General features: G+C 39.8%; 1 protein-coding gene across 6 annotated transcripts in view; it reads right to left on the bottom strand.

The window, feature by feature from the left end:
* Positions 1 to 18,625, bottom strand: part of LOC126092138 (dystrobrevin beta) — a 630,369-nt gene that overhangs the window by 15,932 nt on the left and 595,812 nt on the right. For 5 of the 6 annotated variants that reach the window (XM_049907600.1, XM_049907602.1, XM_049907603.1 and 2 more), the window contains one exon: positions 5,877 to 5,924. The exons of the other annotated variant lie outside the window; for it this stretch is intronic. In XM_049907600.1, the coding sequence (XP_049763557.1) occupies positions 5,877 to 5,924 (48 nt within the window). The remainder of the gene's footprint in view (positions 1 to 5,876; positions 5,925 to 18,625) is intronic. 6 annotated transcript variants of the gene reach the window in all.

Raw genomic sequence — 18,625 nt, 5'->3', positions numbered from 1 at the left:
CCGCACTATATTCATAGTGCCCCTGCCCATTATACTCATTACTCATGGCTTTACTGCCGATTCCTTTAAAGAGTTCGGGCACTGTTTGCGCATCCGCACAAAAGAAGATGGTCAAATGGCTGGTGAGCCTTAACTCTGAAAGTACAGATTAATATATAAATATTGAATTTGTAGTTTCTCTCTTTCTTCTAAAATCATTATATTATTTCTTAGGCTGAGGTTCAACAAAAACTCCTTAGTATGTTCCACGGCAAATGCCATTATTTTAAATCTACCACACAGAAGTGTAACGGACCCATGGTTCTGGCAGTTCACTTCCACTCCATTTTTTTCTTTAGAGTTTCTCCACCTCACAGCTCTTGTTCATCCCTGCTCTTCTCATCACTCTTCCCTTTCTGCCCTCCCTAATCCTCTTTCATTGCAGCTGTTGCATGCAACACAACCAGACACCCAAATCAGACTGCAGTGCCACATCAATATAAGTATGGTGTATAGAAGTGAGTGTGAAGAAGAACAAAATTTTATAAGCTTACATTCCGTGTCCACTCAATACATCCAGTACGTGGTGGATTGTTAATGTAGTAATTGCATTATTTGTATTCCATCCAGAATTTTCCAGCGTTGTATTACAAAGTTAGGATAACTTTAAATCTAGTCTTTTTAAACTCTTTCTCCTTTCCAAAAAACACTCTGGACTCTTAACAAAAGTCACTGCAGTTGTCACACTTCAGTAACACTGGTCATCTGATATATTGGCTTTTTGGTGTTCTCTTTTAGTTTTTTTAGGATGGTCTGTTAGTATTTTTTCTCCAGCAGAAGAAAAAGTTCTCTCTGCTTTGATCTCCAACAGTTTAAAGTTGATCTGATCATTTTCCTCCCATTTCTTCCAAGACCATTCTGGATTTCTACACCTCTAATTTCTACATCTCTTCTCTTCAGCAATTGTTCTCTTTGGTTGCTGTTTGAAAATTTTCCTTTTACCATGGCATAACTCTCTTGCTGCAGTTGATTTTATGAACAATACTTGTTGTGGTGGCCTTCGAAGGCTTCCTCGATTCTGTGCTACTTGTATTTTGTAGTTCTACATCACATTTTGGTATCTTTTTTCCTATCTCTACCAGCTGTTCAGATCTCATCTCTAGATTTTCAAGTTTCTACACTTTTATCCATGATGCCTCCTTTACTGTGCAGGTAAGATTGAACAGCCAATTCGGATGAGTGGGGTTTTTTGCCTGGCCGTTAACATGAAATTTACTTCTAACAGTACTTTGTGTATGTGAGAAATAAACATGTATTTCACTTTAAAACATGGAAACCAACCTCGCATCTGCAGAAAAAACTTCAATCCACCATCTTCAAAACTGGCATTGACCTTATAATCCTATGTACTGACAGAGGCTCCATGACTGGGGCTACGAACTACAGGGATTTCTTGGTGGAAGGACTCCACCAGCTATCAGATATGTCTACCTACAAAGCCTTGCAACAGTAACCCTACTCCAGAAATCCATTAGCACCTTCAGTCCCTTCTCAAATCCTTAGGTCCATCCCAACATTTCACACAGTCCTGCCTTCTACATGCTTTTTTAAGTCCCTAAACGTGACAAACAAGGCTGCTCCAGTGTGACCTATTACTGTGCCCCCACAAAGAGAATGTGTTCTTGTGGGCCAACACCTTTCGCCTATTGCCCATAACCTACCATCGTATATAAAAGCAATGGACACCTGCACAGCACCATCCTATGCTGATCTATTCACGTGTCATCTAGAAGAATCCTTCCTAACCACCCTGAATCCAAACCCTCACCTCATTCAGATCCACTTATGACATCTTTATAATCTGACCAAGGGTGCAGACACCCCATCCACATTCTTCTTTATCCACACCGCCTTCTCCCACATTCGTATCACCTGGTACTTCTTAGCTTAACAAGCCACCTTTCCCGATATTGATCTCCACCTTAAGGATGGCTAAATAAGACCCTACATCTCATAAGACCCTACATCTCATAAGACCCTACATCTCATAAGACCCTACATCTCATAAGACCCTACATCTCATCAGACCTATTAACCACCAACAATACCTCCACTTCAACAGCTGCCATCCATTCCACACCACAGTGTCTTCCATACACCTAGCCACTCGTGTTCATTGCCCCTGTAGTGATAGAGCAGTCTCTCTCCAAATATGTTGCAGGTCTCAGTGAGGCCTTCACAGATCATAATTACCCTCCCAACTTTGTGCAGAAATGTATCACCCATACTTGCCTCATCAGTCACCCCCCCCCCCCCCCCTCCCCTGTACCCACTGTCCAGCTGCAAATGAGCACTTCTTTTATGACTCAGTACCACTCAGCACTGGAGCAACTGAATCACATTCCTCACCAGTGTTTCAAATACCTCTCATTGTGCACTGAAAGTTATAAATATCCTCTTCAGCCCTCTAACAGTCATATTCCGTCACCAACACAATCTACAAAATGTCCTCCTCCAACTGTCCCTATCCCACCCCTTCTCCTAACCCCTTGCCTCATGGCTCCCATTCTTGCAACATGTCTAGATCAAGACCAGTCCCATACATCCTCCCACTACTGCTGGCCTCTCCTACCACATCAAAGGCAGGGCTACCTGTGAAAGCAGCCATGTGATCTACCAACTTAACTGCAACCACTGTGCAACTTCGACTTGGGCATGACAACCAACAACCCACCATCAAATTGTGGCCAAAAGACATCTGGACCACCCACTTCCTGCAGATGCCTCCCAATGTTATGTGCTTCTTTTTAATGAATACCTGACAGCTTGTGTCATCTGGATTCTTCCTATCAACACCAGCTTTTCTAGATTGCAAATGTGGGACCTCTACATCTACATCTACACAATTACTCTGCTATTCACAATAAAGTGCCTGGCAGAGGGTTCAATGAACCACCTTCAAACTGTCTCTCTACCATACCACTCTCGAACAGCATGCAGAAAAAACGAGCACTTAAATTTTTCTGTGCCAGCCCTAATTTTTCTTATTTTATCATGATGATCATTTCTCTCTATGTAGGTGGGTGCCAACACAATGTTTTCACAATTGGAGGAGAAAACTGGTGATTGAAATTTCATGAGAAGATCCCGCTGCAACGAAAAACACCTTTGTTTTAATGATTGCCACTCCAATTCACATATCATGTCTGTGGCACTATCTCCGCAACTTCGCGATAATACAAAATGAGCTGCCCTTGTCTCTACAGTGAATCACTAAGTGCCTGCAATCCCCCCCCCCCCCATCCTCAACCTTCAGTAGCCCCTGTTCTTTACCTGTGTATCCCCTTCTCTGCTCCCTTTTTCAGTACAATGCGTGGCTTCTGTTCCATGGATACACCTAAATACTACTTTCCTCTTGTCGACTTCTCACCTTCCACCCCCATTTCCCTACCCACTACAACCTCCCAATACTGCACCCACCACATCCCTGCATGCTCCCGCAGGCAGCTTAGTGACTTCTCCCACCTCTGTGCTGCTATCCCACCTCCTCCCTCCCCTCCCCCTGCCCACCCACAGCTAGACAGCTGCTTGCGTCAGATGCAGCCACAGTCAGGCCTTAGCTACCAGAGACAGTGGCCATATGTGGGTGGGTGCAAGTTTTCTAGTTCTGAAGATGGGCTTTGTCCGAAAGCCTCCTTCCTCGTGTGCCTGTCTGCAATGCAATGGCTCCTCTATGTGGTGAATAGCAATCTATCCTTTATGTATTATTGTTCAAACTCAATCTTCCAATTTTATGTTTCAGCTGCCTTTTAAACCAGACGTTCTTGACATCTAGCGGTTCTGCAAATACAACTAACATCATTTCCATGTCCCTATCATTGTGGAGAAATAATTACAAATTATCAATCTTAAATTAGAGCTTTTTTAGTAGCTTTCTATTCTCTTATAGCACAACTATTTGTTACAGATCCAACCAAAAAAGTTTACTTAATGTACCGAAAACATTAGAAGGCATTATTCAATGTTAATCACTTTGCCTAGTGGGATGCTAGTGGAATATTTCTCCTCACAGAGAAGAAAAAAAATGAATAGTTCAGAATTCCAAACAACCAAATGAATTAAACCACAATGGAACAGCAGACTTGACAGGCAAAAATCAAAAACTTTTGGAAGCTGAATTATCTTTATCTCTGACAGGAAATTGGAAATAGAAGAAACTGGGCTTTACAAGGAAATGACAGGAAAGTCACGCAATACCCTATGATTTACCTGAATTTATTTACTGATGTTATCCTCAAGAGCAACAGGGTTAAAATCCTTGTCTGTCAATCCTAATTTAGCTTTTTCATGATTTCTATAAAATCACTGTGTTAGTCTTTTTTATTTTTGTAAAATGCCTCCAAACACACACAGCCAGTTTGCTTTCTCATTCTTGCCTTATCCAAACTGGTGATTCTTTTCCTTGAAAGGACGGCATAAAATCTTTGATCAAAGTGGAAGTTGTTTGCTGAAAGATACAACTATGCCGTATGGACACACTGAACATGTTTTACATTGGTTTTATTGTAAACCACCAAACATTTCTGCAGATAATCTAGGTAATTTGAATCAATTTTCACTTTTCATTGGTTCTGCAGTAAATAGTATTTGCTTTCTGGAAGTCAAATTTAATTTAGTTATTTTATTGTATTTTTCAGCCTCAGCTTACACAAATATTTGTGTGACTCAGGACTAAAAAATGCAATACAATGACTGTGTTCTGCTTAGGCAGCATGCAAAGTCTGTTCAAAAGTAATTTATCTGACAGGAAATTTTTTCCCTTCAACACATGACCTTTCTGGAGGACAGGGTTAAATTGAGGGTGTTAAGAAGGCAATGGTTTTTTCAATTTGTGTGTAGCATTCTTCACACAGAATCACTTTTTAATATTTGGAGAAAGTTGTAACTTCTCAGTTGAACTCACTATACAATCATGTGAAAAAAGAAAAAAGTTTTCATTTAGTGAGAGCTTTGCTCAATTTTTTTCTGGATGGAGGCATAGTAATATCTACATCTGGTCAGAAGATATTGGGAGTGAAATATATGGGTCATTCATCCTTTATCTGAGTTCAGGAGGCAGGGGCTGGGAAGTGGGAAATATAGTGAAGTGCCTAATCTACTTCAGAAGAGTGAGATGAGAGAAAACGTAATAATCATGACTACGAAGTACTTGTAGGGTTGGAAAACAAATAATTATTAATGGCTTATGACATTAAAATAATTTCTACTTAAAAAGCTACTAAATTACTTCAAGAGAAAGTGCTTTTACAAAAATAAAAATTAAATGTTTAGTGCCTCAAATAAATACAAAGTATTATATGAGGATACATCAAAAAGTATCTTCCATAATGTCTGCAGGCATATTGGTAAAGACAGTTTGAACATCTAAGGCACTATCCTTTTTAACTTTATTTTATTTGTTGACATAATTATAAAGGTTGGTCAAACAAGAAACAAAACAAAACATTATTTTCTTCTATTTTGCCTTTATGAGGCATGTGTGGGCTATAAGCTACACAGTGGAACACATTACATTACGTACAGCATATTAAAAGAAAATTTCTTGCTATGTGCCACTTGAGGCCTACATCTGTGGTGCAAGAACTCTGCACATTTTGCTAAACCAACTCATGGAGTGCAAATAGTTTTTTAGCATATATTGTTATGGTATGCTGATCTGTTTTGGCACCTGGTGGCCTTATGTGCTATCTGGCAGGAACAAATCACGAGACACACGTTCCAGTGAGTTCTGTTCATTTGTTTCTGAGCAGTACAGAAGGGAATTTACTTTTTGATTTGTCCTCACACTATTACAATAAGATGCATAAAATATAAAGAAGAAAAGAAACAAACCATACCTAAAGGTTTTCTGATGTTGTCATCTCCATCCTCTTGGTCTGAGCCTTCTGAAATAAGATCCAGTCACGGTTGTAGGAACAAATAACTAATCCTAAGCTAGCTACACATCACATTCCCAAACCATCACACTAAAGGGATGTGCACATCTAGAACTGTAACAGTCAGAGTATGTACATAAAAAGAAGAGGTTGCATACACAAACTATAAATGGTCTTTTCAGTTATGTACATTCATAGTGAAGTATTAGCCAGCATATCAGACAATGAAGATATAGTTTCTTTTTTCTTTATTTTACTGTTACAGAAGTTATAATAAGTTTATGATAAAGATAATGAAGATTATTTAAAAGAATAACATAATAAAATTTTGAAAAGACTTTAAAGTCAAGGATTCTAAATTAACTAAGATAGCTAAGTTCCATTCTTTGATTTGCAGCATTCAAGGATTTTTTTAGGGCTGTAATTGTGACAAACAAAATGTTTTCCACTTATGGAAAAAAACTGAAATACACATTCACTCAGAAGCATGACTTGTGTGAATCACATTCATTGAAAAAGGTGTTAAAAGCTAAGACAATAAAATGTGATATTACGAACCAGTGTGTGGAATAAAGACAGAAAGATTACTACTTAGGAAATAAAAACCTATCACTTTTTTCCTTTAATTTCTATTCAATAAATATATGTGTAGAACTGTAGCACTTGCACAACTGCTCAATATAAGCAACAAAAGTACAATCAACCTAACATCACTCTGTCGTTTGACAAGTAGTTTAACTTTGATCTGGCAGCAATGGAATATGCAAAATAAATTGGTGAGGCTCCATAACCCTCCGAAATAATTAACGTATTTTAATACTATTGTATTACCTGTTCTGCAAAAAAAGACTAAATCTAAAACTGAAACACACGCTATTTCACCCCTATTAGTGTAATTACTAACTTTCTTTCTGCTTTGTCAACCATGTACTTAAATTATCTATAGCAGCCATCAATAGGTCTTTCCCAATCATCTCAGTAGCCACGTCGAGTGGCCATGCAGTTTGAGGCGCCATGTCATGGACTGCACGACCCCTTTCGCTGGAGGCTTGAGTCCTCTCGTGAGCATGGTGTGTGTGTGTGTGTGTGTGTGTGTGTGTGTGTGTGTGTGTGTGTGTTTTGTCCTTAGCATCCGTTAGTTTAAGTACTGTGTAAGTCTAGGTACTGGCGACCTAAGTGTGTAGGCAATTAAAGAGAACTAGGTCACTCTTTACTGAAAATGGGACAAGTCACAGTAAAGCTCCTCCAATATGACACTAAAATAAATATTACACTGTTATTATTGTAATTATTAATGTCAACAAAAAATCCACAGAGCACCAACAAGACTTTTATATGCAACAAAATGACAATAATGATGAATGGGTCAACATATACATCAAAAACCACAAGCAATTTATTACAGCTCGTTAAAAAGCAATGAAGTATGGAAGTTACAGTAAGCTAGATTGTAGAACAAGAAGAAAGAGAGGTTATAACCACAACAGCACACTTTTATAATTGAAGCTCAGTGTCTCATTAATTATACAGTATGGAAACAATCTCTTTCTTTTGAGTGGTTTAATGTTGTCATCACTAGAGAGGCTGTAATAGCTAAGATTTAGATTTGGAAAAAATTAATCATACACTTGTTCAATGAGCCAGATAATGTGCTTAATCACAGAAAACTCTACATGAACAATCCAGCTGCTACACTTGGCAGAAAGTGTGTTGTTGATGCCACTTGCTAACAGCAAAGTACTTGTCCAATGAACATGAGTGAAGAATAAAAAATACTGAAGTGTTAGGCTACAGAATTCCTGCAACATGAAGTTGAAGAATTTGCATGTGTTAGCACCAGTTAATGGTAAACTTACTGTGAACACAGTCAGTACACAGCATTTGTCCTTCACAGACAAAATCAGGCAACAAAATATGAGAGACTACATTTTTTGGAAGTACTACAGCCATCCCCAAGATAGTTCAACATGACACTAGTGAACACATTAATTCATAAATTAAACAAAGATAAACTGTGCATAATCATGCTCTTCTGTGTCCATCCATGACTCAATGGAGCTGTCCACAGACAGCAGAATCCTCAGATACACTGATACACGTAAAATACAGACCATAGTGTTAAATTCTTGGGATTACAGCTTGATAATAAATTCAACTGGGAGGAGCACACCACAGAACTGCTGAAGCATCTTAACAAATCTCTGTTTGCAATGCGAATTTTGTCAGACATAGGGGATATAAAAATGAAAAAGCTGGCATACTATGCGTACTTTCATTCCATAATGTCATATGGGATTATTTTTTGGGGTAATTCATCAAGCCAAGCTAAAGTTTTCCAGGCACAAAAACGTGCAGTAAGAATTATATGTGGTGTGAACTCAAGAACATCCTGCAGAAGCCTGTTTAGGGAACTAGGGATACTAACTACAGCTTCCCAATATATTTATTCCTTAATGAAATTTGTCATTAAAAATATATCACTTTTTCAAACCAACAGCTCAATTCATGGAATCAATACTAGAAATAAGAATAATCTTCACAAGGATTTAAAGTCACTTAGTCTTGTACAAAAAGGTGTGCATTATTCAGGAACACACATTTTCAATAACTTGCCAGCAGCCATAAAAAGCTTAACAACCAATGAAATTCAGTTTAAGAGAAGCCTAAAGGATTTATTGGTGGCCAACTCCTTCTACTCCATTGATGAATTTCTTAGTAAAACCAACTGATTTGTATATAAGTACAACATAACTCCTGCACAATTTCAGCGCAGTAATGTGTTCACTGAAAATTTGTGTGTGTGTGTGTGTGTGTGTGTGTGTGTGTGTGTGTGTGTGTGGTGTGTGTGTGGGTGTGTGTGGAAGTATAATCTAACTTCTGCACCATTTCAGTGCAGTAATGTGTTCATTGTAAATAAGTATTACAGTAGTTGTATTACATGTTTATTACCTTATAAATAAATAAAAAACTTTTTTATTTTAAATTCAGTGCATTAGTATTTGTAAAATGACTCTTAGTGTTCATTAAAAAATGACGATCATTCCACTTGGGGCCTGTGGAATGGTACATTAGCTTATTTGTTTTAGTTGTAAATATTTGTCATGTATTGTTGTTTTTCTGACATGTTCCACATCCTGGAGGACCTCCTCACTACGGATCAATTGGAATGAAAGTAAATCTAATCTAATCTAATCTAATCATAGTCTCAGAAGGGCTGACTGGGTCACAAAATGTTCCACAGCAGATATCTCAGGAACTAAAGTTTATCAGCAAGCTGTACTGTAGGTTCAGTGCAGTTGGGCCATCTCACACATGGCAAGGCAAAGGAACTTTCTTCTATTGGAAAAACAGTTCTTTGGTACTGGACCATGAAAATTATTCTGAAAATTAGATTTGGAAATAGTCCATGAAGCACACATTACTCTATTTATTTATCACATGCTTGTCTGGAGTAAGGTTAAACTATTAGGGGGACAATTTTTACAGTGGATACATCTTACCACACACCGATCAATTGTTTTCACTAGAGTCAGTCATCCACTCAAGTCATGCAGTGCAAATTCGCTATGTACAGAAAATCAATCCAGCTAATGATATAGTATTAACAGAATTTGAATATCTGGAAACTTTCATAACCACCTTATTTTTGAACAAGTTTAATGGAAAATCTTTGATGCAGTGCAAGATGTGGACACTGAATAGTGGCAGATCCTGTAAAACTGGCAAGTAAAATCAGAGGAACATAATAGAATGAGGCGAGATTAGAGGTGGAAGGATGGTCTTAGCATGTGTTGAAATTATATCGGATAAATGTTGGGATATTCACTACACACCAAGATCTCTGGGTGTGAATCCCACAGATATTTCTAGAATTCACAAGTGCCGTCAGCTGCCACCAATGTCTCCTCCACATCTCTGTACAATTACTTTTTAGGAATTGAATCAACTACCAATAGAGGGCATATACACCACATGTGGCAGTAAAACGAAGTCAGTCATATTTTCTATTCGCCTTTTCAGTGCTACAGACGAGATTTTGTAGTTGTAATATTTTTTTTAAATATCCATCTCCAGTTTTAGAATTACACATTTTGGACATTGTTTCTCTAGTATCCAAGGGCAATTCTGATTTTTGCCGCCGAGCCTGAGTATCGATAGAGAGAATATGTCACAGATATTAGGGCTCCAGGAGACAGCCATGGCTTGTGGGGCACAGCCACCATGGCAAGGTGGTGCCACCTTCTGGTAGGGGCTTCCAGATATACTGCAGCCCAGGATTGTGGCCAGTATCCCGCTAGTCACTGAAGCCTTATGTATGCACCATTGGATAGCAGTGTATTTCAACCTTGCCTCACAAATATTTTATGATTTGGACTTTTCACTGGATTGTGGTACGTGCTTAGATCACTCGACTATGCATTCATGATTTCTGTTGTGAGTAACCACAGAAACCGCCTGCTTTGTTCTGCTGGTTCGGCTGAAGAGGCCAGGGATGGCAGTCCTGTGTGTGTGAAACGTTCCTGCTTGTGTGAATGTGGTGTGTGTGTGTGTGTGTGTGTGTGTGTGTGTGTGTGTGTGTGTGTGTCCATCCCTTTATTTTCTGAAGGAGGATTTGGCCAAAAGCTTAGAGTGTAACAATCTTTTCACTAGGCCAGTCTACAACTCAAAGTGTCATCTTTATGATGAGAAGCAGTCTGTCATTTTTATAGCCGTTCATATTCCAGTCTGGATTCTCCATTGTTTGATTAGGCCTTACTGTGTTTTGCAACCCACCAAATATCCAGTTCAGGAAATAAGTCATTTCTTGATCATACTAAGCTTTTAGACAATACAGTAGTTTGAATAAAATCCTTTTTAGCAATTAGCCACATCATTATGAAACACAATAAACAGATATAAAAAAGACTTTTTGACCATTTGACAGCAGTGCTCTTCAGTGAGACTAAATTGCTGGATTCTGGAGTAAGTGTTCCCTATACATTTTACTATTTTGGTTATGACTGAAAATTGATGTCACATTCTGGAACATCACTGGACAGTCCAAAGTCAAGTTGCTTTGGAAGGATCGCCAAGCTATCACAAGCTCTATGTATTTACTATGCAGCTATGGATGCAGCAGCAAAAAATAATAAAGGGTGTTGAGATAACTGAAGGCCATAACAGCACAAACAGGGAGCCTGACTGCCAGCAATCCCAATTCTCCAGGCTATATGTGTTTGCCAGTCAGCAGTTCATTGGGCCCTAGATTCAACTTTCTTTATAAACAAGCAGTCACAAGATAACTGCTGTGTGGTATTGACACCATGCTGCAGCATCAGCTGCCCCCTAGGTACAAGCTGGCACTTTTCTGTTGCCTGCCTATCATGTGTCAGCATAGTAAAGGCAATAGCCTTCAATTTGCCACCCCAAGCAAAGGTGTCTAGTGTTTGAAATGTCTACTGACATTCCACTGACAACTGAAATAGTATGGTGTGAAGGGAAGACAGTCCTCAAAACTGCTGTAAAGACAGTCACAATGTCCATTTAATAATAGTTAATCAGTGTTTTATAATGATGCAGCCTAATGCCCAAAAGGGTTTTAGTTGAATTGATACTGGCTATGTAAGGCTACACTAAAATGTTGTTCCTTGAAGGTGGGCGAGATGCAATATTTTCCATTTATAATAATTTGGGTGAAAATTTTTAGTAATAAGACAATCATCTGCTCAGGGCTTACTGAGATAAATTTAGTAGTGTAATAACACAATAAGGTGTCCAAATGTGAGATCATTCTAAGCACTATTTGCGCATTGAACAAAAGGAGTTAAGATGAGGTCACAACCATCAAATCATATTCAGCACCTAGAGAGCACATTGATCTAGAAAGCTTCTTCCCTACTCTCTCCTGTATCTTGGTTTCTGCTATCAGTCATCTCATATACCAGTCTTTAACAGGACCTTGTGGAATACATTTCTATCTCTCTCTCTATCTCTCTCTCTCTCTCTCTCTCTCTCTCTCTCTCTCTCTCTCTTCATGCCCCCCCCCCCCTTTTTTTTTCTTTGAGAGCAAAATCTAGCAGTTTTACAGGTTGGTGGTAGCCACTCACTCAAAAAGCATGACCTGCACACATGAATGCTTCCCATCATGCTCATCATCCTATTCCATACAGCTCATAATTCTACTCGATGTGCCATCCTCCAGTGTCTGGATCCTGACCTCCACTGAAGATTTTCCTTAAAACTTTTCTCTCAGAAACATATTGGTTATGGAAGTATTGTTTCAAGGAATACCACATCTCAAAATTATACATCATCACTGATTAGATCGGTATCCTGTAGACCTGTAGTTCGAACTTTCTTGATGAGCTGTATGACGTAATGGCCAGTCCATAAGTCCATATGATATCTATGCAGTTTTTGACCTCATAGTGTCAGGTATTTATTGTTTATTTTTGTTTATTGTCTGTACCTATAGACTAAACAAAGAGCACAAAATTTTATATTTTTTAATGTTTAGGCCATTTGTTTTACAAATTTCAAGAGATAAAAATTTCTTCTTTTTCTAAGAGTGCCGTGAAACAAAAGTATCTGTAACTTTAACACTGTTCATTCTATTTTGCTGAAACTGTAAAGGTACTGGTATGTAAAGGTATTGGTTATGTGTAGCACAATAATGCTGCAATATCTGCTTGATTTGACTAAAATAATAAATATATATATTTAGGAAAAAAACAGGTGCGGAAGTGAAATGGGTAATTTGGCAACCATGGAAGCAACATGTTATATTAGGAATCAGGAAACAACAAGCCTTTGCCATTGACCCTGATATGGATCTTCAGTCGAGATGGTGTCATGGACTGGTGAACAATGCACTGTTACTGTAAAGGTGTTTTACAAAACAATAGCCATATGGCCACACCGCATGTATTTTGTGTTCATTACAATCTCGAATGTTGTGCCCCAGTCCTGCTGGATGTGCTATCAATGCTACACAGATTTGAGGAAACAGGTGGTACAGTGCAAAAGAGGGGTGGAAATACAGTACACGTATGCACACCGGAGACTGTTGCATGACTGGAAGAAGCCTTCAGCTGAAGTCACAGTTGTTTTGCACACAAGCACGCACTGCGACTTGACCTGTCAGATCGCAGTTTATGGCAAATACTGCACAAGTAACTGCAATACAACCCATACAAAATTCAGAGTGAAAAAAATGAATGTAGAAGACCTCCCAAAGAGATTCTCCTTTGCCCAAGAATTGTTGGAACTCATGACGACAACTCAGGCTTGTGTGGCAAGTTGATTATGAGTGGTGAAGCCAAGTTTTGTGGGTCAGGCTTTGTTAACATGCAAAAGTTCGGATACTGGTCACTTGAAAATCCTGAAATACTGCACGAAATGCCACTTTGCAGCCAGAAACTGGTCCTGTGGTGCAGCATATCATCGTTTGGAATAATAGGGCCTTATTTTTTTAAAAAGATGATCACAGTAATGCTGGTACTGTGAATACAGAATGGTATGTTCATATGTTGAACTATTTCCTAGTGCGATAACTTGCAGATCTTCGTGTAATTGCAAATGCAGTGTTCCAATAAGCTGTGGCCACATGCCATACTTCACGGGATTCCATTAACACACTACAGAACAACTTTCCTGGTCATCTCATAAGAGAGAATTGGAACATTTTCTGGCCTCCAAGATTCCCTGACCTTTCAGCACACGATTTCTTCCTTTAGAGTCATCTGAAATCTCAGATCTTCTGGTGTGACTCTGCACACACCATCACAGAAGTGAAGGATCAAATTTTGGAGGAAGTTAATCGAATTCCAGTGCCAGTCATGCAAGATGTGATGTCTAACTTCCATAAAAACTTGAAATGTGTGTAAAGGAAACTTGAAATGTGTGTGAAGGAAAATAGAGGCCACCTACGTGATGTCATTTTCAAGTGATTGGCATGCTAATTGTAAATTCATGTTGTATTTGTTCTGCATCACCATAAATAAATTTGAACTAATGTTGGACATATCAAAATTGTCCTTTTCACTGCCGCACCTGTTATAAAAAAACACCCCTTTTGTATTTTTTCTAATAGAGATTATGTTTTCCATGTGTGTGTTCACAAACAGTGGTTTAAATTTCAATATGGAGAAAGAATGGGTTGTTAAGATATAACATTAAAAACATTGTGTTATAAAAGGACTAAGAGATTTTAGAAACAAATGGGGATATCAGTAATTTTCTTCAAAAACTGCAGTGAGGTATTAGGCTTACTAAATATTGAATCACACTTCATTAACCCTATAGTATAAACCTGATCAAGATATTTCACTAGTAGAAAGCTAGAAGAGTTTCAAATAATCTTTTTTTTTCTGGTGCAGGTGATTAAAATAAATAAAGTAAACAATGCAAAGCAGTCACTTTATCAGTGTTACTTAAGGTCTCACTCATATGATATTTTTCCTTTAGATCATTTCCAAAGGCAATGTACACACTCTTCAGTAGGCACCCTGGGCTTCATCTTATTTAGGATACTGTCAGCCAACATGTTTAAAATTTCTAGGTTTAGACGAAGTAGGACTCTCACTCTGAGGGTTCTGTACAATCTTAATTATGTATGTAGCTAATTCGTCTATAGGTTCTGACAAGTCCATTTATACACTCCTGGAAATTGAAATAAGAACACCGTGAATTCATTGTCCCAGGAAGGGGAAACTTTATTGACACATTCCCGGGGTCAGATACATCACATGATCACACTGACAGAACCACAGGTACATAGACACAGGCAACAGAGCATGCACAATGTCGGCACTAGTACAGTGTATATCCACCTTTCGCAGCAATGCAGGCTGCTATTCTCCCATGGAGACGATCGTAGAGATGCTGGATGTAGTCCTGTGGAACGGCTTGCCATGCCATTTCCACCTGGCGCCTCAGTTGGACCAGCGTTCGTGCTGGACGTGCAGACCGCGTGAGACGACGCTTCATCCAGTCCCAAACATGCTCAATGGGGGACAGATCCGGAGATCTTGCTGGCCAGGGTAGTTGACTTACACCTTCTAGAGCACGTTGGGTGGCACGGGATACATGCGGACGTGAATTGTCCTGTTGGAACAGCAAGTTCTCTTGCCGGTCTAGGAATGGTAGAACGATGGGTTCGATGACGGTTTGGATGTACCGTGCACTATTCAGTGTCCCCTCGACGATCACCAGTGGTGTACGGCCAGTGTAGGAGATCGCTCCCCACACCATGATGCCGGGTGTTGGCCCTGTGTGCCTCGGTCGTATGCAGTCCTGATTGTGGCGCTCACCTGCACGGCGCCAAACACGTATACGACCATCATTGGCACCAAGGCAGAAGCGACTCTCATCGCTGAAGACGACACGTCTCCATTCGTCCCTCCATTCACGCCTGTCGCGACACCACTGGAGGCGGGCTGCACGATGTTGGGGCGTGAGCGGAAGACGGCCTAACGGTGTGCGGGACCGTAGCCCAGCTTCATGGAGACGGTTGCGAATGGTCCTCGCCGATACCCCAGGAGCAACAGTGTCCCTAATTTGCTGGGAAGTGGCGGTGCGGTCCCCTACGGCACTGCGTAGGATCCTACGGTCTTGGCGTGCATCCGTGCGTCGCTGCGGTCCAGTCCCAGGTCGACGGGCACGTGCACCTTCCGCCGACCACTGGCGACAATATCGATGTACTGTGGAGACCTCACGCCCCACGTGCTGAGCAATTCGGCGGTACGTCCACCCGGCCTCCCGCATGCCCACTATACGCCCTCGCTCAAAGTCCGTCAACTGCACATACGGTTCACGTCCACGCTGTCGCGGCATGCTACCAGTGTTAAAGACTGCGATGGAGCTCCGTATGCCACGGCAAACTGGCTGACACTGACGGCGGCGGTGCACAAATGCTGCGCAGCTAGCGCCATTCGACGGCCAACACCGCGGTTCATGGTGTGTCCGCTGTGCCGTGCGTGTGATCATTGCTTGTACAGCCCTCTCGCAGTGTCCGGAGCAAGTATGGTGGGTCTGACACACCGGTGTCAATGTGTTCTTTTTTCCATTTCCAGGAGTGTAATACTGAAATATTTTATGTAAGTGGTTGTATCTTGTGATTGCATCCCCCAAAGAGCTTAATTTTTTTTACACTGCTGAGGGCTGTAGACCTTAGTATTTGACCTAAGTTTCATGATGATACCTCAACACATTACTAAGAAAAAGGGGCATTAAAAGAAGGACAGACAGACAACAAAATGATGCTACAAGGGTATAATTTTTACTGATTGAGGTACAGAGCTATAAAAATAAAGCAGCACGACCCTTTCAATGCAGAAAATTAGCTTTGAATTTCTTAGATTGGTGGTCCCTTTGAAGAATACAAGCAACCTGACACCAGCTTTGAAAGCTGGCACTATTGGTTAATGCAATTGCAACCACTCCAGCTTCAATGGCACTCAGATATTCTGAGGATGTATGTTGTTTAGAAATAGTTTGTCTACTTTTATTACCATTCAGGAAGTATGGCATAACTGCAACCTGAAAATCAGGCAATCAAATGTGAGAGTGTAGTACGTGTCCCTGGGATGGTTTATGGATTACTGAATCTAGACAATAATTTTATTTTATTTTGCTAGTATTCTTTTGTTGGACAAATTTCAAAATTGATGCTAGGAATGGTTTCTTGAGCAAAATCATATGCTGCTTGTGTATCATGATTTTATTTTCAAATAGATTCTGTACACTTGTCTTAGATGCAAGCACTTTTATCATGCTGTGTGATTAAACGAGAGCCTTGTGCACCAATATTGTAATCAGTCTTATGAAAGCATATTACATTTTTTTTGTTTTATATTGTGCAGGACTGCCATAAGAAAAGTGGATCTAAGCAGTCAGGAATGAAGATTGCAGTAGTTTAAAAGAAACTCAATTTGCTTGCTACACATTATGTTTTTTATTTAAATCCTGCACACAGATGGGTTTTGCCTTATTTACAACACATTTTTCGCTGGATGTCCTGAAATATTACATGATTTTTCTGTTTGCACTTGTAGGTTATAGAATTAAACCAGTTCATTGAAGCTTTCTCTCATGTTGCTAACTGGTTTAAAGTTCGCAGTTTTGTCATCACACTGTGTTCAACATATAGCACTGTAACTACCATTTTCTGTGTCTAGAGTGTCATTTATTTCTATAAGTGTTGCCAACTTTCTCAGCTTTTGCTTCAATGGTTTTGTGTTTCAATATGTGTAAGCAAGTAAGAGTGTGTGTGTGTGTGTGTGTGTGTGTGTGTGTGTGTGTGTGTGTGTGTGGTGGAGGGGGGGGGGGGGAGGTGCATGTGTATGAAAGAGAGTGAGATAATCGCAAACCTACTACAAGAGAAAAAGACATAAAAATAGTCTGAATGAATAATGAAAGGCACCTCTTAACCTTACAAGAAAATTGTCAAATATACAAAAACAAAGGCTGAAAAGAAGCTACTACTGAATGAACAAGTCAGTATGACTAACCACTCACTCTTTTCTCTGACTGATCACATAACAGACAAAAATCACAATGGATGATCACAAATCCCATTCCTCTCCTAAGTATGATGTATGTTCAGGAAGTAAGTGTACAGTGACTATAACAGGCTGTGGTTGGTTGATTTTTTGAGGATTGGCAACACTGAGTCATAGAGAGGGAGGGAATCCCCTGACCAAAGTGAGCATTGCAGGAACACGGTAATACATAAAACTGGCATTATGGTGTCCATTTGCATGAAAGCTGTCAGTAAGAAATCCCGCCAAGTGTGAGCCACGTGCTGTGAATTGCTTCCTACTCGTGAAAGGAGAAACACTCACCTTTTTTTTTTTAAATCAAAACCATTTATGGCAAAGGCATTATGAACAGAAGGTATATGTTTAAGTGCTGTAGGGAGTTTAGTGGAACAAATGTTCATGACAAACACACAAGTGAAAGACCTGTCCATATTGCCTGATGAGATGGTGCTAAAAATCGAGATAACTGTTCCGGTAGATTGTTGATTGACAGTGGATGAAATTTCTGTGATGTCCCCAGAACACTCTTATATGAGACACAAACAGAAATGTTGGGATACCAGAAACTGTGCATAAGATGGGTCCCAAAACAGCTGACAGAGTAGCACAAGAAGTGGGTCAAAAGCGACTGCAAGTTTCTCGAGTGACTTGAATTATAGGTGAGCATTTTCTAAGCACTATTGTGACTGGAGATGAGACATTGGTGGCTCATTACACACCTGAGAGAGAAGGAGGAGGGGGGGGGGAGGTGGTGGAACTGTCATTACAGTGATGTCACACCAATCCCCAATCTGCCAAAAAATTCAAAACCACAATTTCATGCCCATCATATTATCATCTTTTAATCTCCCCAATAGCATACATGAATGGAATTAAATTTTCAATTGATGAGCAGGAGCAAAAGTAGGTTCTGAAGTGGGGGAAGGTGCTGGCAGCAGAGCATAAAGAAGCTTGTGCATAGCTCATCACATGCAGTGAACAGGATGGCAGTTATGTCAACAAGTGTATCTACCACACACACACACACACACACACACACACACACACACACACACACACACACACACACACACAAAACACGCATATAAACAAGAAACAACTGAAAGCAAAAGTTGAGGAAGGTGGCAACACTTACAGAAATAAATGACACTCTGGACATAGAACTGAAAGCCATAGTGCTATATGTAAAAA

Source organism: Schistocerca cancellata, chromosome 7 (genome assembly GCF_023864275.1).
Source record: "Schistocerca cancellata isolate TAMUIC-IGC-003103 chromosome 7, iqSchCanc2.1, whole genome shotgun sequence".
Classification (NCBI taxonomy): Eukaryota; Metazoa; Arthropoda; class Insecta; order Orthoptera; family Acrididae; genus Schistocerca; species Schistocerca cancellata.
The sequence above is the reverse complement of the archived record's forward strand: the minus strand, read 5'-3'. Positions and strand labels throughout refer to the sequence as shown.